The sequence below is a fragment of the Equus quagga genome, chromosome 13, assembly GCF_021613505.1.
Source record: "Equus quagga isolate Etosha38 chromosome 13, UCLA_HA_Equagga_1.0, whole genome shotgun sequence".
In the NCBI taxonomy this organism is placed as follows: Eukaryota; Metazoa; Chordata; class Mammalia; order Perissodactyla; family Equidae; genus Equus; species Equus quagga.
In genome coordinates this window covers 10,208,235-10,229,611 of record NC_060279.1, presented here as the reverse complement: position 1 = coordinate 10,229,611, position 21,377 = coordinate 10,208,235, and the positions used below count along the sequence as shown (strand labels likewise).

Sequence of the window (21,377 nt, the reverse complement as noted above, 5' to 3'; positions counted from 1 at the left end):
ATTAACGGTTCTTTTCCCTACCATAAATGTTGCTAATTTTCTTAGCAACTGACATTAGAAATTCAAGTATCTCTAAGATGAAATTTCCTGAGAAATTGTGAATCTGGGTTCCAGAAGACCCATGGACAGTGCTCCAATGTCAGGTACAGCACCATTCAGGTAGAGACTATTCTAGAAAGCCATCATTCCAGTGTGCTAAAGGTAACAGCCCTACTCTACCAGAAGTGACCAAGAAATCCAATTTAACTGGTATAATTAAGTATACTAATTTCACTCTCATTTCTATAATGAACACTATAGAACCAATCTCGTATGAAACTAGATAATCTCTTTCAGCAAAAAAAGTGAAGCAATGATAATGAAGATTTGCAAGCTCCTACTACAAATAAAGATAAAACTGTCAAAATGCCATACCCCTACTTTCCTATTTTTATAAATACGATGAAACACTAAACTTGGCTCATTATACAATGAATGAGAACTATGAATATTTATTTATCAAAACTAACTTTTAGTATTATCTTGTTATAAGATTAAAGAACTCAAAGATATAAATTTGGTTTTTACTTTCAAAGAGTATTGCACTAAATTAGAAGAGTCAGAACTGTTCACCACACCACTTTGGACAATCAGGCAAAGTAGAGTTTTTAGTACAAATGCCTAAATTTGCTTTGTGTATACTGTGATCATAGCATTTTGACTTTGAATAAGGTTTTAGCTTGTAATTCTGCATTCTTTCAGGGTAATTTTAGATAGGCATTTTAGAAACTAATTTGTAAGTAAAGCAAATAGGAGAATTGATGTGTTATCAATCAGGTTCTCTAGCTGTTATATATTCAGAATTTGGGAACTTATTCTGTGACCCTCAGCAAGTCACACAACACTTCTTTATCAAAATATGTTACAAATGTTTAAAAATCTTACATGCTTACAAGCTGCTCTGCAACCTTCAAATATTGTACAACTGCCGACTGGAACCTTTGAAGAACAAAACTCAGCTATGCTTGCATATAAAATAGTTATTGCTGTGGTAGCCTGAGAAATAATAGCTATGCTTTATACAGCTTATACATTGTATCTTTTAAAATCTCATCTCTATAATTAAATTTCTACTTCCTAGTGTGATGAAAATGGTTAGTCTTTTAAGAGGAAACTTTGTGTAAAAAAAGTAACACAATAATACAAAACTCTCTAGATTATATTCAGCTTATACTTTTGATTACTAGCTTTTTAATTTAAGACAGCTATATTTTTACATACATTTATATCCCCAATAGAAAAAATTATTCTCATCCAGTAACTTTCCTATTACTGCTAAAGTAATAGGAAACATTTTGATGGGCAGTATATGACGTATGTTTGTGTAATATTGCTTATTCTTTAAAAGAATACAGTAAATGTAGCCATCTAAGGAACTAAAAACAATGAAAGAAACAAATATAGATACTAAGGAATTTTGCAAACTAACTTTTGAAATATTCCACTGTATAAAAATATAATATATGATATGGAAGCTTTAGTTTGTCACTTCTCTATCATCTGGTAGAAGTCTCAAACATCATATACAAAGAGATAGCTTATGAACTGAGGATTTAATTACTATAAAAATTTCATTTCACTTATATTCATTCTTGGAGTATAATTGCATTACCATTAAAAATACCTGATTCTAAATTCATTTATTTAACTTTAAAGGTCATTTATATTACTAGTACTTTATTACACAGATATAGGCTTATCAGGAATGTAATTATACAAACTTAATTACTTCATTTTTCTTTGTAGGAATTATATATGCCTTAATATTTTCACTTCTCACAAATAATAAAATTACAATTAAAATAGTCTTTACTTAAAATTCAAATAGAAATTTTGGTCAGTATTTATGGTTTAATGTCACAGGAAAAAAGAAAATGAAGAAAACTGTAACCATTTTCACTAGAAACTATCTTCTCTGCTGTTAGGTGAGAAATGGGAGTCACTCTACCTCGCAAAGCAGTAAGTCAATGATGTGGAAGACCATGCAGAGCGGGAACTTGGCAGTAAACAGAGTGAGAAACCACTGGGATGCATACATATGGGCTTCCAGGTTCAGATCACAGAAATGGCTGTGCAGGTCCGGTAACTGCTCCTAAAAGTCAAAGTGGAAAATTGAGAGGAAGGAACACTGAAGAATCTTTATTTCCTGCCACAACTGCGATTTATGACAAGATTTCTACGATCACTCTCAATTTATTATAGCATTTGTTGAATGATATATAACTACACAGAAGTGATGACAGGAGAGAAGAATTGGGGATACAACAGAGAATCAAGGAAAATAAAGACAGACTTGTTATGGACAAATAACAAAGATCATCCCTTGCTCACTTGACTGTTCTGGTTTTGTGGGAAATGTTTGCTCTGATAGAACACCTGTAGTCTAAGGAAATCACAACTCAGGGTCAAGTCACAGCACTCCCCTTCACAGTTCAATTCCTAACTAGTCAGGAAAGAAACATACCATTTCTTTGGAGGCCATTTAATATCTACATCATCTGGGTTCTATGATATCACTGTAGTATATTTTGGGGGTACTTAGAAAAGCCCAAAACACAAACTTTAAAAAATCTGACACATTAAAAATAGCAAAGTACAGAAATTGTGCAAGTGTATAAAGTATGAAACTGGATGTTTTCTAAAAATGCCTTTATGCTAGCTTTATCTTTTTCCCCAAGATAAACAAGTAAATGCTTTTCAACAGTATGAAAGGCAAAGTAAAAATCATTAGCATAGCTCTTCCCATAACCGAAAGACAAAGGCAAAGATATGTAAAAAGCCCCAATTTAGTTTTGTTTTCATAAACAGACCAGAAAACCAAAAAATAAAAAATTCGCTTCTTACACAAGATGCTCTTTGAAAAGCACCCAAATGTGTCCATCAGGTACTTTAAAAGGGGTATCCAAACGGTCATCCAGTTAACAGACAAAAAATGCCCACAGAAAAGTGTGTTTGGGTTCCTTCACAGTACCACAAACTTGTTATTCATTTATCATTTATTTGACTCTCAAAGCTCTTAAGAATACTGACCTCTGAAAAAATATAAACTTTTGTAAATAAAAGGTAAATGAAAGGTAAAAAAAATCAATAATCCCAAATATTTACTTGGAAGAATTAAATCTCTAAAAGGCGCCTACTGCTTTTCATGTCCATAGTAACCAGATTCTTCTACACAGTCTTTTTCCCCTCAATGCCCATCTGTCATTGCGCTTACAGTTCATTTGACACCCTTCCTCTCCTTTATTTCTTCTTCACATTTAAGGTCTTCTACCCTCCTATATTCCCTTCTCCCAATAAAGCTATCCTTAACCTCACTGCAATCTGTCCATCTTCCACTCCCCTGTTCTAGTCTTTCAGTTTCCTATTGGTTTCACTTCCCTCTTTTAGAAACCTATCTAAAGATATCATCTGACAGATCACATCAATGAGCTCCCACCAGTATCTTCTGTCACTTCCTACTAACCGTCCTCCCCAATCACTTTACTTTTCCCCATTATGGAATCAATCCATTTATGCATTTCCTTCACATTTCTCTTGGATTCCCAATAGTTCATATTGGGAGAAAGCCACATACAGATGCTGCATAGACCCATTATAAATTTAAGATTTCCAACCTCAGGTGGAATTTCAAAGCTCCTCAGTAATTCCTTTTATCAGCATTGGCCAATAATTTTGCCCTTACTCAAAATTCTTTTTATTATGTACGTTTGACATATATACATAAAAGAATGTTTCTCATATATATAAATTTACACATTTATATATTATGAAATTTTTACATTGTGAAAAAGTTACAACATTGTTAGAGATCAGGAAATTATATGGGGGAAATTTTTATGTCTCTACATTACAATATTTTAGGTGTTTCTTCTTCTCTTATCAATATCTTCTTGTCTCTTCAACGCGTTCTCTACATGTGGACCTAAATATGGTACTGGTGCTAATTAATATAGAGAAAGCTCTTAAGTATTTCCATTTTTATTCTGTAAATATCTTCACTTCTTTATAAATAATACTAGGCAATCTCTTCATTGACAACTTACTATGTTCGCACTTCAAAGTACTAAAGTTGAATATTTAAAATGGAAGACTATTCTAAAAATGGCCAATGATTGAATAAATATTTTATGATATTAAGCCCACTGTATTCATTGGTCAGAAACCAAATCCATCTACATTTTCTGTAGAATTTCATTAAACTTTCATAAATCATTATTGTTCATCAATTTTATTAAGACTTTTTCTATAACAACAAACTCGAGTGATAAAATTTCCTAATTTTTACTTACCTGCATTAGTCTCTCCAACTGATAGAATTTGCAATGAAGATCTTCAAAGTTGTTTTTGTAGAGATCTCGTAAACCATAGTCATACATGATTTTCACCAAAACACAGAATGCTTGTTCTTCTGGCATCTACAGGAGAACATACACATATAGAACATGACTGAGTGGCATTTGGCCAGAATGTCCAAAAAGTTCCTTCATGTTATGAGTCCTCTGCATTAATGGTTAAAGGCCTCTAGTGAATGAAGTTATTCAGAGCCAGCCTTCTTCAGAGACACAGGTAAAATCTGTGTTCAAAGCTTCCAGCTTCCTCCCTGGAGATGAGTTTCTCTCTCTCGTGAATTTTAATCATCCTGTCATTCACTTATTAAGCCATCTTAAAAATAGGTAGTAAAGTCACGTGATTCAAAATCAAAACAATTTTCCTCAAAAGTAAAAGTATATAAAGGTAAAAGTCTCACTCCTCTCTATCCCCCTGTACACTAATCCCTGCACCTGCCTCCCCCCACCTCTTTGGCATAACCTCATGACTACTCCTAATAATTTCTCACGTATCCTGCCAGCGTTTATGCAAATAAAAAGTTACATTTATTTTATTTTTTCCCTTTCCTACATAAAAGATAGCATTCTATATACACTGTGATGCATCTTGTTTTTATCCCCCCAATAATATTCCCAAAAGAGGGATTCCTGGGTCAAAGGATTAATGCATTTTTAATCTTGATAGATTGTGCAATACTGTCCTCCCAGGGTCTTCTTGATGTTGCTATTTTTCTTTCTATAAAAAAGTTTCAGGAAAGAATTTATGAGCTCTGTCATTAAGATTTAAATAACTAATAAAATCTAATATACCTTATAGCCTCCCAGAGGTATTTTTATCTGAACAGAGAATGAAGTCTGAAATCAAAGAACAAATCTCTAAATTGTGGTATCAACAAGCTGAAAGAACTTAGAGAGGGATATATCCAATATTCTAGAAATTACACCAAGCAAACAGAATAAAGAGTTGTTCTCACTCAATCCTAGGATGTAACTATTATGTGAACATCCACTTTAAATGTCACTTCTCTGAAAGTCTGACCTTGGCTGATGACTGTATTTGACTCCTTTGTTAGACTAACTTCCTGCCCGAATAACTGAATTAAGCAGAGATGTATTCACCCACTTAGAAATGTAACTGTTTATTTAAGTTCCTATACAAATTGGCCACTTACATTTTTTACCTATAAACAATGAAATACGTAAATTAGTTAAATAAAATCACCAAAAGTTAAATAAGTACATTTAGCTGTTGTCATTTTGATTCTCTAAATATTTGCTTATTTCTTTTTTATCTATAAGTTGTCTGGGGCTTGGGCTTTGACCCCAGCTGTTCAAGTCAGCAAACATTTTTCAGCTTATATTTAGGTATTTAGAATATAAGTACACTGTATTCTTCACTCTTTTAGCAGTTCTGTCATTGAAGCCTCAAGGGACACTAACTTGCACATACATGGTCTACAATACTTCTCTTACCACCCAGTTCTCAGTCTCTTCATCTTCCTCTCAGATCTCTACTAAAATGGCTATACAAAAAAGCCACATGCAAGATAACTGTAGTCAGCCCTGGAGAAACTAACTCATTTGAATTCTCCCTCTTTCTAAGTGAATGATGATTAGTTGAGTATTTTAAAATCTGATATCTTATAAAAGGGAAAAACTTTGATTTCTCTGAAAGTGGTAAAACCATTAAAGCAAATAAAAGGTTTAAATGCCTATCAGCATTCATACATGCAGTCACTGAACATGTGAGATGCATGCACTGTGCTGGCTGGGACAGAGGTACAGGTAGAGTGCCTTCCCAAGGGACAAGTGAACAGGCAACTCTGCTTGAGTTTCACACGGACACAGAAGGCCTAGGATAGGGGAGGCTGGGTGTGTGGACCAAGAGTGAGACATCACTACAGCTAGACTGCAAGTAGAGAAATGACTGGATATGGGCCAGATCAGGACAGATTATTCAGGAAAATTACAAATGGACATAAATTTCTGCTTTGCTTTTAGGTATGGAACTTAAATTCTCTCTTTTTCCCATTTCTCTCTCCCCCTCTTTCCCCGCCCCTTGTCTGTCTCTCTCTCATACATATATAAACAATATATTATTTAATAAACGTTCTTCAAAAACAAAAGCATTTGGCAGTTTGAACTTGATCCTTAAAAAATAAAAGTGGCAATTCCAGCCTGTAACCTTTTTTTTTTTAATATACCTACATTTTGGGGAGGGAGGTAGTCTTAGAGTTACTATCCTCTATGTCAAGCTTCAGCAATACAGCCAAGTTTTTGATTTTCAGTTAGTTAATGTGCCACATGAAAAAAATGGACTAAACCTATAACATACCAATCCAGCTGGGGTAGAATCAATATTGACTATCAAGACTAAGGTCAGATGTAATAAGCTCTCATGGGATCTCAGATACTATCTCATCATAAAACTGACCAAAAAGCGAACTCCTGTGAAGACAGAAAAAGGTTGCTAACAAAACAAGTGAGAAAGTAATGGGAAATATGTATAATCCTTTGGAAGGTGGAAATGCAACCTTCTCTTTCTAGTTTAAAGACTAAAAGGCATCTATTTAGCATGTCTAATTAAGCTTCCATTGGTATTTCTCTTTCTTCAATTAATGCATTCACTCTCAGTAGCAGCAACCAGGATAGGCACACAAAATTTAACAAATATGTCAAAGGTTTAGAAAATGAAAACAAAAATCTAAAAACGTATAAGATACAGCTAAACAACATATATTTACACTGCAGAGGAAAAAGGAAGTTCACATAGTGACTTATAATGGCATTTTGCTTTTGAGGGCTAAGACAATGCCTGTTTAAGGAAGATATTATACCTCAGTTAAGTGTCAATAATAAGAAGTGAAGTCTTAGCCTAGATTGGTGGTATTATAAAACATAAAAGATATGAAAAAACATATTTTGCAAAATTGTAAACAAGAGTCACTTTCTGGTGGCCACTAATGACTTCAATGATGGCAGAAAAATTTACTGACAATAAAAAATTATTAGCTTTGTCAATGCAAATAAATATAATAATAATAATTCCAATAACAAGTGGGATAATAGAAGCCTTGCTGTAGCATTAGCAGCATTTGGCCTTTACCATAACACATGAAATACTAGAAAATAAACAGACTGAAGTTGAGAAGTGACGTGCAGACAGAATCTGCATTTCCATCATACAGATAGAACAGACATAAACAGACTCAAGAGCATAAATAACAGTAAAATGTGGCAAAATAATAGTGATTAATTTTCAATATTTACTACTTTTTGTTTTTAATACAGATTATTTACTTGTAAGTTTATATCATTTTTTTCCAGCTTTATTGAGACGTAACTGACACACAACATTGTGTAAGTTTAAGGTGTACAAAGTGATGATTTGATATATACTGCAAAATGATTACCCACAATAGGTTAGTTAACAGATCCATCACCTCACACAGTTACAAGTTTTGTTTTTTTGTGGTGAAAACTTTTAAGATCTACTCCTTGGCAGTTTTCAAATATACAATACAGTATTGTTAACTATAGTGACCACGCCATACACCACATCCCCAGAACTTATTAATCTTATAACTAGAAGTTTGTACCTTTTCACCATACTCATCCATTTCCCCAACCTCCTACCCCTGGCAATCACCAATCTACTCTGTTTTTATGACTTTAGATTTTTTAAATTCTACATATAAGTGAAATCATACAGTATTTGTCTTTCTCTGTCTGACTTACGTCACTTAGCATATTTCGCATAAAGCATACCACTGTTTCACTTAGCCCTCAAGGTTCATCCATGTTGTCACAAATTTCCTTTTTTATGGCTGAATAATATTCCATTGCATGTATATACCACATTTTCTCTACCCATTCATCCCTTGATAGACAACTAGGTTGTTTCCACGTCTTGGCTATTGTAAATAATGTTGCAACAAACATGGGGGTGCACAGATGTTTTTGAGTTAGTGTCTTCATTTCCTCAGGATAAATACCCAGAAGTGAAATTGCTGGTTCATATGGTAGTTCCATTTTTTGAGGAACCTCCATACTGTTTTCCATAGTGGCTGCACCAATTTGTATTCCCACCAACAGTGCATAAGGCTTCCCTCTTCACCATAATCTCATCAACACTTATCTCTTGTCTTTTTTGATAACAGACATTCTAACAGTTGTGAGGTGATATCTTATTGTGGTTTTGATTTGTATTTCCCTGATAATTAGTGATGTTGAGCATCTTTTCATGTACCTGTTGGCCATCTGTATGTCTGGAGGAAAAGTTTTCAATCTTTCACCATTGAGTATGAGGTTAGCCATTGGCTTGTCATACATGGCCTTTATTATGCTGAGGTGCATTCCTTCTATACCCAATTTGTTTAGAATTTTTATCACGAATGGATGTTGAATTTTGTCAAATACTTTTCTGCATCTATTGAGATGATCACATAATTTTTATCTTTTATTCTATTAATGTAATGTGTCACATTTATGATTTGCATATATTCAACCATCCTGGCATCCCAGGGATCAATCACCCTTGATCATGGTCTATGATCCTTTTAATGTACTGTTCAATTCAGTTTGCTAGTATTTTATGGAGCATATTTGCTCTATATTCATCAAGTGTTTTGGCTTGTGGTTTTCTTTTCTTGTAATGTCCTCATCTTGTTTTGGTATCAGGGTAATGCTTGCCTTGTAAAATGAGTTTGGGAGTTCTCCCTTCTCTTCAATTTTTTGGAAGAGTTTGAGAAGGATTAGTATTGACTCACCGTGAAATATTTGGTAGAATGCACCAGTGAAACCATCTGGTCCTGGGCTTTTATTTGTTGCGGGGGTGGGGGGAGCTGATTACTAATTCAATCTTCTTACTTGTTATTAGTCTATTCAGATTTTCTATTTCTTCAGTCTTGTATGTTTCCAGGAATTTATTCATTTCTTCTAGGTTGTCCAATTTGTTGGTGTATAATTGTTCATAGTAGTCTCTTACGATCCTTCATATTTCAGTGGTATCAGTTGTAATGTCTCCTCTCTAATTTATAATTTTGATTTCTCTCCCTTTTTCCTTAGTCTAGCTAAAGGTATGTAATTTTGTTTATCTTTTCAAAGAACCAACTCTTACTTTTGTTAATCTTTTTTATTGTTTTTCTATTCTCTATTTCATTTATTTCTCTTCTAGTGTTTATTATTTCCTTCATTCTGCTAACTTTTGGGCTTAGTTTTTTCTACTTTTTTTTGTTCCTTGAGGTGTAAAGTTAGGCTGTTTGAAGGGTTTCTCTTTTCCTGATGTACGCATTTATAACTATAAACTTCCCTCTTAGAACTACTTTTGCTGTATCCCGTAAGTTTTGGTATGTCATGTTTCCATTTTCATTTGTCTCAAGATATTTTTTTATTTCCCTTACAATTTCTTCCTTCATCCATTGTAGGTTCAGGAGTGTGAACATAAAATTCTCAGAAATTTTAATTTCTAAATATTTTTGAATTTTCCAGCTTTCCTCCTGTTAGTGATTTCTAGTTTCATATCATTGTGGCTGTAAAAGATACCTGATAAATTTCTATCTTCTTGAATTTGCTGAGACTTTTTTGTGGCCTGATATATGGTCTATCCTAGAAAATGTTCCTTGTGCTCTTGAGAAGAATGTGTATCCTGGTGCTATTGAATAGAATGTTCTGTATATGTCTGTTAGGTCCATTTGGTCTATAGTGCTATTCACATCTGCTGTTTCTTTGTTGATTCTCTGCCTGGATGATCTATCCATTGTTGACGGTGGGGTATTAAAGTCCCCAAATATTACTGTATTGCTGTTTATTTCTCCTTTTAGTTCTGTTTGTATTTGCTTTATACATTTAAGCGCTCTGATGTTGGGTGCATACATAATTATAATTGTTGTCTTCTTGATGATTTGACCCATTTATCATTATATGACTTTCTTTGACTCCTCTGACCATTTTTAGCTTAACTTTTAACTTAAAGTCTATTTTTTCTGATATAAGTATAGCTACCTCTACTTTCTTTGGGTTACCATTTGCTTGAATGGTCTTTTTCTATCCCTTCATTCTTAATCTGTTTGTGTCCTTAAAGCTAACATAAGTCTGTTTAGGCAGATATTATTTGATCTTGTTTTCTTCCAGTCAGCCATGCTATGTCTTTTGATTGGAGAATTGATCCATTTACGTTATAAGTAACTAACTTAACCACTCGGCTACGGAGTCGGCCCCCACTTTAGCATTTCTGAAGGGCAAGTATAGTGATAATGAACTCCCTCAGCTTTTGTTTGTTTGGGAAAGTCTTTATCTCTACTTCAATTTTTTTTTATTGAGTATACTTGACATATAACATTATGGTGTACAAAGTGTTACTTTGACATATTTATTCATTGTAATATGATTGCCTTTGCAGCTATTTTATCAGATTACATAATTATAGTAAAATATTGTTGTCTATATTCATTATACTGTGCATTAGATCACTATGGCTTATTTACTACTTTTTTGTACCCTTAAACAATGCCAATCTTATCTCCCCACCCCCTATCACTTGGTATTCACCATTTTATGCTTTGCTTTTTACAAGTTCAAATTTTTTTTCTTCTTAGATCCCACATATAAGTGATATCATACAGTACTTGTCTTTCTCTGTCTGACTTATCTCACTTAGCATAATGTGCTCAGAGTCCATCCATGTTGTTGCAAATGACAGGATATACTCCTTTTTCATGGCTGAATAATATTCCATTATGTATTATACCACATCTTTTCTATCCATTCATCTGTTGATGGGCATTTAGGTTGTTTCCATATCTTCACTAGTATGAATAATGATGCAATAAACATGGGAGTGCATATATATCTTTGAAGCACTGTTTTCATTTCCTTTGGGTACAAAGGGTACAAACTGCTGGATTGTGGAGTTAATTTTTTGAGGAAACTGTACTGTTTTCCATAGTGGTTCGACCAATTTACAATCCCATAAACAGTGCAGGAGGGTTCTCTTTTCATCACATGATCACCAGCCCCTGTTGTCTCCTGTCTTCTTGATGACAGTCATTCTAATGGGTATGAAGTGATATCTCATTGTGGTTTTGATTTGCATTTTCCTGATAATTTGTGACGTCAAGCATCTTTTCATGTGCCTGTTGGCCATTTTGATGTCCTCTTTGAAAAAAGTCTTCTTAGTTCTGCACTTTTTTTTAGGATTGGCACCTGAGCTAACCACTGTTGCCAATCTTTTTTTTTTTTTTCTGCTTTTTCCCCAAATCCCCCCAGTACATAGTTGTATATTTTAGTTGTAGGTCCTTCTAGCTGTGGCATGTGGGGTGCCACCTCAGTATGGCCTAATGAGTAGTGTCATGACCACGCCTAGGATCTGAACTGGTGAAACCCTGGGCTGCCAAAGCAGAGTGTGCAAACTTAACCACTCAGTCATGGGGCCAGCCCCAGTTCTGCACATTTTTAAATCAGATTTTTTTTTCTGCTTTATCTCCCCAAATCCCCCCTGGTACATAGTTGTATATCTTAGTTGCAGGTCCTTCTAGTTGTGGCATATGGGACACTGCCTCAACGTGGCCTGACGAGCAGTGCCATGTCCACGCCCAGGATCCAAACCCTGGGCTGCCGCAGCAGAGCACACGAACCGAACCACTCGGCCACGGGGCTGGCCCCTTAAATCAGATTTTTTTGTTATTAAGTTATATGAGTTCTTTATATATTTTGGATATTAACTTCTTATCTGATGTATGGTTTGCAAGAATTTTCTCCTTTTGGGTAGGTTGTCTTTTCATTTTGTTGATTGTTTCTTTTGCTACGTAGATGCTTTTTAGTTTTATGTAGTCCCATTTGTTAATTTTTGCTTTCATTGTTTGTGCATTTGGCATCATGTCCCAAAACCATTGCCAAGACCAATATCAAGGAGCTTCTTCCTTGTCTTTTCTTTTAGGAGTTTATAGTATCTGGCCTTACGTTTAAACCTTTGATCCATGTTGAGTTAATTCTTTTGAGTCGTGTGAGATAGCAGTCTGATTTCATTGTTCTGCATGTTTCTCCAGTTTCCCTAGCACCATTTGTTGAAGAGACTATCCTTTCCCCGTTGGGTGTTCTTGGCTCCTTTGCTGAATATTAGTTGATCATATCTACTGAGATTTAATTTGGGCTCTCTATTCTGTTCCATTCGTCTAAGTGTCTGCTTTTGTGCCAGTATCATACTGTTTTAATTAGTATGTAGTATGGTGTGAAATCAGAAAGTATGTTACCTCTGGTTTTGTTCTTTTTTCTCAGGATTGATTTGGCTACTCAGGGTCTTTTGTGGTTCCACACAAATTTTAGGATTGCTTCTTCTATTTCTGTGAAGTTTGCTTTTGGCATTTTTATGGGGTTGCAGTAAATTCTGTAGATAGCTTTGGGTAATATGGACATTTTAACAATATTAATTCTTCTGATCCATGAACACAGGATGTCTTTCCATTTGTTTGTGTCTTCTTCAACTTTTTTCAGCAAAGACATAGTTTTCATTGTAAAGATGTTTTACCTCCTTGGTTAATTTATTCCTAAGTATTTCACTGTTTTTAATGCTATTATGAATGAGATAGTTTTGTTTATTTCTTTTTCAGATGTTTCCTCATTTGTCTAAAAGAAAACAACCAACTTCTGTATGTTGATTTTCTATCCTGCAACTTTACTGAAATTATTGATTAGTTCCAACAATTTTTTGCTTGACTCTTTGGAATTTTCTACGTATAAAATCATATCATCAACAAATAGTGACAGTTTTACTTCTTTCTTTCCAGTTTGGATGCATTTTATTTCTTTGTCTTGCCTAACTGCTCTAGCTAAGACTTCCAGCACTATATTGAATAGGAGTGGTGAGAGTGGGCATCCTTGTCTTGTTCCTGATCTTAGAGGAAAAGCTTTCAATTTTTCTTTTTTGAGTATAATGTTACCTGTGGGTTTGTCATATATGGCCTTTATTATGTGGAGGTATATTCCACCTATACCCAATCTATGAATGGTTTTTATCTTGAAAGGATATTTTGTGAAATGCTTTTTCTGAATCTACTGAAAGGATCATGTAATTTTTACCTTTCATTTTACTAATGTGATGTATTATGTTTACTGACTTCTGTATGTTGACCCATCCTTGCGTCCCTGCAATAAAACCCACTTGGGCATAATGTATAATCCTTTTAATGTGTTCTCTTGAATTTGGTTTGCCAATATTTTGTTGAGACTTTTTGTATCCATATTCATCAGGGACAGTGGTCTTTAGTTTTTTTTTCTTATGGTTTCGTTATTGGTTTTGCTATCAAGGTAATGCTGGCCTTGTGGAATGAGTTTAGAAGTGTTGTCACTTCCGTGATATTTTGCAAGAGTTTGAGGAGGAGTGGCATTAATTCTTCTTTAAATATTTGGTAGGATTCACCAGTGGAGCTGTGTGCTCCTGAAGTTTTCTGTGTTGGGAGGTCTTTGATTACTGATCCAATCTCTTTATCTGTTATTAGCCTGTTCAGATTTTGGATTACTTCCTCACTCAGTCTTGATAGGCTGTGTGTTTCTAGAACTGTATCTGTTTTTACTACAGTCTGCAATTTGTTAAAATATAATTGTTCACAGTAGTGTCTTATGATCCTGTGAATTTCTGTAGTATCAGTTGTAATGTCTCCTCTTTCATTTCTAATTTTCTTTATTGAGGTCTTCTCTCTTTTTTTTCTGAGTTGGTCTAGCTAAGGGTTTGTCAATTTTATGTATTTGAAGAACCAGATCTTACTTTTGTTAATCCTTTATACTGTTTTTCTTGTCTCTATTTCATTTCTCTCCATTCTGATCTTTATTATTTCCTTCCTTCTGCTAAGTATGGGCCTAATTTATCCTTCTTTTTCTAGTTCTTAGAGGTGTAAAGTTAGGTTGTTTATTTGAGATCTTTTTAATTACTCAGTATAGGCATCTTTTGCTATAAACTGTCCTCTTAGACCTGCTTTTGCTGCATCCTACAAGATTTAATATGTTGTATTTTTATTTTCATTTGTTTCAAGATAGCTTTTTATTTCCCTTTTGATTTCCTCTTTGACCTATTAGTTGTTAAGAAGTGCGTAGTTTAGATACCACATATTTGTAGATCTTCTCACTTTCCTCTTGTTGATTTCTAGTTTCATACCATTGTGGTTAGAAAAGATAACTTAATTTCAGTCTTCTTAAATATGCTAAGATTTCTCTTGTGTCCTATCATATGATCTACCCTGGTGAGTGTTCCATGTGCACTTGAGAATAACGCATATGCTGCTGCTGTTGTATGAAATGTTCTGTATATGTCCATTAAGACCATGTGTTCTCAGGTATGATTCCATTCAATGTCTCCTTGTTGTTTTTCTCTCTGGATGATCTATCCATCGCTGATAGTGGGGTACTGAAGTTTCCTACTATTCTTGTATTGTTGTCTATTTCTCCCTTAAGATCTGTTAGTATTTGCTTAACATATTTCAGTGCTCAGGTGTTGGGAGTGCATATACATATAGGATTGTTATATTTTCCTGATGTATTGATCCCTTAATCATTACATAATGACTTTCTTTGCCTCTAGTTACCATTTTTGTCCTGAAGTCTATTTTCTCTGACCTAAGTATGGTTATACCCCCTTCTTTTGGTAACTATTTGCTTGGAATATCATGTCCCACCCCTTCACTTTGAACCTATGTGTGTCTTTAGAGCTGAAATGAGTCTCTTGAAAGCTGCATATAGTTGGGTCTTGTTTTTTAATCCATCCAGCTACTCTGTGCCTTTTGATTGGTGAGTTCAATCCATTTACACTTAGGGTGATTACTGATATATAAGACCTCTCTATTGCCATTTTATCTCTTGTTTTCTGGTTGTTTTAAATCTCCATTGTTTCTTTTTCCTTGTGTTTCTGTCTACCATTTTAAGTTGGTGGTTTTCCATGGTGATTTGTTCAGCTTCCTCTTTTTTTGTTTTGTGTCTCTGCTCTAGATTTTAGTTTTGTGGTTACCATGAGGTTTGCATAAAATGTCTCATAGATAAAAGAGCCCTTTTTTTGCTGAGAGTAACTTATCTTCATTTGCCTATACAGGTTCCATCCTTTTACTCCTCCTCTTTTATATTTTTGCTATCACAAATTCTCTCTTTTTATGCTGTGAATTTATTAGCAAATTGTAGTAGCTATAGTCATTTTTAATGCTTTTTTCCCTTTAATCTTTTTGCTATAATTGTTTAATACTCTATTTTAAAATAGTGTTACAGTTTTCTAATTCTGTCTATCTCTTTACTCAAAATTTTGTGTACTTCTGTCTTTTCATTTTAGCTAGAAGAGCTCCTTTCAACATTTCTTGTAAGGTGGTCTAGTGAAGATGAACTCCCTCAGCTTTTGTTTGTCTTGGAAGCCTTTATTTCTCTTTCATATCTGAAGGAGAACTTTGCTGGATAGAGTATTCTTGGCTGGCAATTTTTATCTTTCAATACTTTGAACATGTCATTCCACTCTCTTCTGGCCTATAGAGTTTCTGCTGAGAAATCTGCTGATAGTCTTATGGGGGTTCCCTTGTAGGTTCCTTTCTTTTTTTCCCTGGCTACGTTTATGACTCTTTCTTTATCACTGACTTCAACAGCTTCATTATAATTTGTCTTGGAGAAGGCCTGTTTGCATGAAGATAATGAGGTGATCTATTAGCTTCATGGAGTTGTATGTCCAGTTCTTTCCCAAGGTTTAGGAAGTTCTTAGTTATTATTTCTTTAAATAAACTCTCTGTCCCCTTCTGCCTCTCTTCTCTTTCTGGTATATCCATTATTCTTATGTTGGCTCTTCTAATGGAGTCTAATAGCTTGTGTAGGGTTCTTCACTTTTAAAAAATCTTAGTTCTCTTTCCTCTTCCACTTGAATCATTTCTAGATTCTCATCTTCCAGATGACTTGTTCTCTATTCCATCTGATCTGCTATTTCCAATGCTTTCTAATGCATTCTTCATCTCATTTATTAAGTTCTTCCACTCCAGAATTTGGGTCTTTTTTAGAATGGTAAAGTATTCCTCTGTTCATTAATTTTATTCTTGAGTTCATTTAATTACCTTTCTGGTTTTCTTGTAGGTCAATGAATTCCTTTCTTTCTTTTTTTTTTAAAGATTTTATTTTTTCCTTTTTCTCCCAAAGGCCCCTGGTACATAGTTGTGTATTTTTAGTTGTGGGTCCTTCTAGTTGTGGCATGTGGGATGCTGCCTCAGCATGGCCTGATGAGCGGTACCATGTCTGTGCCCAGGATTTGAACTGGCAAAACCCTGGGCTGCTGAAGCAGAGTGTGCGAACTTAACCACTTGGCCATGGGGCCGGCCCCAATGAATTTCTTCATAACAGCTTTTCTCAATTCTCTATCAGATCACAATATTCTGTGTCTTTGAGTTTGGTTGCTAGAGAATTGTCATTTTCTTTTTATGATGCTGTATCACAGTAATTTTTCACAGTATTTGATGAGATGTGCTTCTGCTGCTGCATTTGAAGTAATGAACACCTTTCTTATTTAGGTAAAGCTTTGTTTACTTTGATTCTAACAGTTCAACAGACTGGCAATTAGAGGTCTTTCTTTGCTGTTCCAGCAGGTGGTGCTATAGCACATTTTTGCAGGTGCCTCATCACTCTATTTGGGAACACACGCTTAAAAGAAGGGGCTGGCAACAGAATGGGGGAGGTGTGTGCTTAGCCTTTGGGGCTTTGGATGTGCCCATGGCCCAATAAGCGGATCCTCAAGTAAGAGAGTCTCAGAAGTCTTGGGTGGTCCTCTTATTGAATTCCTGGGACAGACAGCAGAAAACATGTTCCTTCAACTCTCTTTGTCTGCCTCCTTCCCTTTCCTTTCCCTCCCTTCAGTCATAGATATCTCTTCTCTGAAGTCCAGGAGCTGCTGAGGAGCAATGGAACCCACCAGTTGCAGCCTGTGGAGCCAGATAGACTTTCACTCACCACTTTCACCTTCCATCCCCCTGCCAGACGTGTTGCCAGTGCCACCACCACTGCTGGGGGTTATCTCTACTTCATTTTTGAAGAACAGCTTTGCCAGGTTTAGTTTTTTGGGGTTTTTTAGAGATTGGCACCTGAGCTAACAACTGTTGCCAATCTTCTTTTTTTTCCTTTTTTTTTTTTTCCCAAATCCCCCTAGTACATAGTTGTAGATTTTAGTTGTGGGTCTTTCTAGTTTTGGCATGTGGGAAGCTGCCCCAACGTGGCCTACTGAATGGTGCCATGTCTGCACCCAGGATCCAAACCCTGGGCTGCCAAAGCAGAGCATGCGAACTTAACCACTTGGCCACAGGGCTGGCCCTTTTTTTTTTCTTTCAATATTTTGAATATATCATCTCACTCTCTCCTGGCCTACAATGTTTCTGTTGAGAAACTAAATAGTTTTCTGAGGGCTCCCTTATATGTGATGAGTAGCTTTTCTCTTGCTATTGTCAAAATTGTTTGTCTTTGATTTTTGACAATTTAATTATAATATGCCCCATCTAAAAGTTTAATCCTTTTTGGATTCTAACCATTTGGGGTCTTTTAGCCCTCATGAATCTGGAAGTGCATTTCTTTCCTCAAGTTTGGGAAGTTTTCGGCCATTACTGCTTTGTCCCTTCCTCTTTCTTTTTTCCTTCTGGGATTCCCATAATGTGTGTATTGTTTCATCTGATGATGTCCCATAAGTCCTATAGGCTTTCTTCACTCTTTTCCATTCTTTTTTTTTTTTTTTTACTTCTCTGACTTGATAATTTCAAATGACCTACCTTCTAGTTCATTGATTCTTTCTTATGTTTGATCACCTCTGTTGCAGCTCTCCATTGAAGTCTCCAGTTGTGTCATTGTATTCTTCAGCTCCAGGATTTCTGGGTTTGTTTGGGGTTTTTTTGCTGTTTCTATTGTTCTGTCAAACTTCTTATTTTGTTTATCATTTTCCTAATTTTGTTCAGTTGTCTGTCTGTGTGTTCTTGTAGTTCACTGTTTCCTTTGGTGGTGTCATATTTACCTGATTTCTTCATGATCCTTGATTCCTTGCATTGCTACCTGCACACTTGAGTAAGCGGTCTCCTTGTACAGACATTACAGATTTACTTTGGCAAGAAAAGACTTTTACCAGTCAGCTCAGCTTGGGGTACTGGGTGGGTCAGCTGATAGCAACCATGGGGAGGCAGAGCTTTGTATCAAAGTCTCTAGTTGGGTGAGGCCATTGCTTGTGCTCTAAGGTAGAGAGAAAGGGTGCCACTAGCTGGGCTACATGGTTGACTGGGTCTGCTGGCTGGGCTCCACATACAAGCAGGGCCTCTGGGTGGGCTCAATGATTGTATGAGACTGCTGGCTGTGCTCCATGGTCAGGTGGGGCCACTAGCTGTGCTCTGCCATCACCTAGGGACAGGCAAGGTCACAGGTTATGATCCCTGACAGGGTGGTACCACTACTTGGACCCACTGTTAGGCAGGATTATGGGCTGGGCTCTGCAATAGCTCCTGGTCAGGTGGGGTCTAAGGTTGTGCTCCCTGGCCAGATGGTGCTGCTGGCTGGGCTGTATTCAGGTACGTCCAGAGGCTGTGTCCTAAAGTTGGGGGGTAAAGGAGGGCCACAGGCTTGGCTTCACAATCAGGTAGGCTGTGGGCTGTGCTTCATCGTTGGTTAAGGTAACTAGCCAGGATCTCTGGTCAGGAGGGGCCTCTAGCTGTACCCTGAAGTTGGGTGGGACTAGAGACTGTGCTCTACAGTCAGGTGGGATCACTGTCCAGGCTCCTGATTAGGTGAGGCAATAGGCTGTGTTCAGCCTTTGGGCAGGTCTGTAGGCTGGCCTTGTGGCTGAGCAGGGCTGTAGTTTGGCCTCCACTGGTCAGCAGGACTGGAGGCTGGGCTCTGACACTGCCCAGGGTCACTGTTCAGGCTACAGGGTTCTGCAGGGCCATGGGCTATGCTCAATAGTTGGGCACAGCTGCTGGCTTGGCCCTGTGCCTGAGCTGGGCTGTAATGTGGGGTCCATGGCTGCTCAGGTTCTTTGACCAGGCTTCCGGGCAAGTCAAGACTGGAGCCTAAGCTTGGCAATTGGGTGGGGCTGTGAATTTGCTTCCCTTCCTGGTCAGGGCAGTAAAACAGGCTCCAAGGCCAGTATGGTCTATTGACTGGACATTCAATTCAGGCAGAATTGCTAACCAAGTTCCCTGGCCAGATGAGGTCACTGGTTTGGCTCTGCAGATGAGAAAAGCCACTGGCTTGAACCTCTGATTGGGTATCACTGCAAGCAGGAATGTAGCCCACCAAGACTTGAGCATTGGTTGCTGTAAGTCCCACCCCTCCTTCTCTGTCTCTATCTGATCCCCAGTGGTCAAGCCCCACAGATTTCCCTAGTAATCTCTGTGAGACAAGACCCAAGGGGGCCTCCAGGGAGGTGTCTTTCAATGCTAGGAGAGCTGAATGTCTACGGTGGGCTCTCGCCCCACTGGAGAAACCTCAGGCACAGGAAGATCCTCTTGGTACAGTGCTGTGCCAACCTGGGGGAGGGGCAATATGGTCAGAGTGTAGTGGCTCCTCTTACCCTTCTATTGCAATCCTTCTTAGTCTCTGTGGTCCAGGAGGATCACTTTAGCCTCACCTCCAGGTTCTGAGATTTTCATAATGGTGTCTTGTCTACAGACAGTTGCTAGCTGGTCTTCTTGTGAGCGGAACTGAAGTTGAGAATAACCTATGTCGCCATCCTGATGACCCACAATGTCCATTTAATTTTTTAATTAACAAGCGGTTCACAAAATTCCTGAAAATTTAACAACTGGCTCTCATGAGCTGGTATGATCTGACTCTAGCAGAGTACTGATATAAAACATGATAACGAATCAGGAGTGTGGTGGAGGATGTATTACAGAAAAAAATGAATTATAAATATGTCGGTTTAGTAAGGACCTATCACTTTTCTTTTGTATGAATGGATAATCTAAAGACTCCATATTCAATCATTGCCCTTGAAAGGGAGCCCAGAAATAGATGACATATATAGAAAAGATGCTGCAGCAGAAAGAACATGATTTGGAATTAAACTAATAGATGTGAATTCTCAGATAAGCTTTTAGTTACTAGCTGGTTGACCTTGAGCAAGTAATTTCTCAAAGTCTGAGTTATTTATTTCTAAAAAATCATAAATAATAATACTTATGTCAAAGGGATGTTGTAAGGATTAAATGAGACATACGTGAGAGACAACATATGCACATTGTAGCTGACCAGAAATGTAAATTTCCATTTTCTCTCCCTCCTTGAACACAGAGACTATGTCTTCTTTATCAACAACTACTAGTGCTTTATATGCAGATACTTGAAAGAATAAAAAGAATAAATAAGTGCATGGGTAAAAATTTTATTTAATCAAAAACTACAAAAACAAATTTCCACTGTAAGGCCTTTCTTCTGTTAAAATGATGTACAGGAATATATGTTCTTAAAAAGAAAGTAGCAAAGATGTGCTACTTTTCATGTAAATGAGAGCACTTGTGTATCACTGGGAAGAATATCTCCCTCCTGCACTCCACCCTTTTTATAACTTAAATAGTGACAGGCTACACTGTCCAAGCTCCCCTTGGCGTTAAGGCACACAAGGTCAGGGTGGACGGCTGGGTTGGGGTATACTATGTAGCACAGCTCTGCCTTTGAAATTTTACAGATCTTTTAAGGTTGATTATAAATGGCACTTAGAACACGAAGTCTCTGTTATTCCATTCAACTTGACAAGATCTTCGTTTTCTCTGAATCCTAAAGATCTTTGTGGCATGTAGTATAGTTATTTGTATGCTCCTCCCAACCTCTGGATGCTGCTTTAATTTTGTATCCTCCAAAGCTCTTAGAATAGAGACTTAAATAAATATCAAGTATTAAATATTTGTTTAAGATAACTTTAATAAAACTCTGAATACATTTGGTTTTATCAATGAAAGCATGTCACATAAGTAGGGCAACCTGTTGGCACCTGCAAAGGTAAGAGACAACAAAATGCAGAAAAATAGGTATGAAAGTAGA

The 21,377-nt window shown here is 36.5% G+C and overlaps 1 protein-coding gene across 2 annotated transcripts in view; it reads right to left on the bottom strand.

Annotated features, from left to right (window-relative positions):
• Nucleotides 1–21,377, bottom strand: part of RABGAP1L (RAB GTPase activating protein 1 like) — a 666,720-nt gene that overhangs the window by 251,049 nt on the left and 394,294 nt on the right. For both annotated transcript variants that reach the window (XM_046680643.1, XM_046680642.1), the window contains exons 16-17: nucleotides 4,329–4,454; nucleotides 1,988–2,131 (exon numbers count right to left, since the gene is read on the bottom strand). In XM_046680643.1, coding sequence (XP_046536599.1) covers nucleotides 1,988–2,131; nucleotides 4,329–4,454 — 270 coding nt within the window. The remainder of the gene's footprint in view (nucleotides 1–1,987; nucleotides 2,132–4,328; nucleotides 4,455–21,377) is intronic.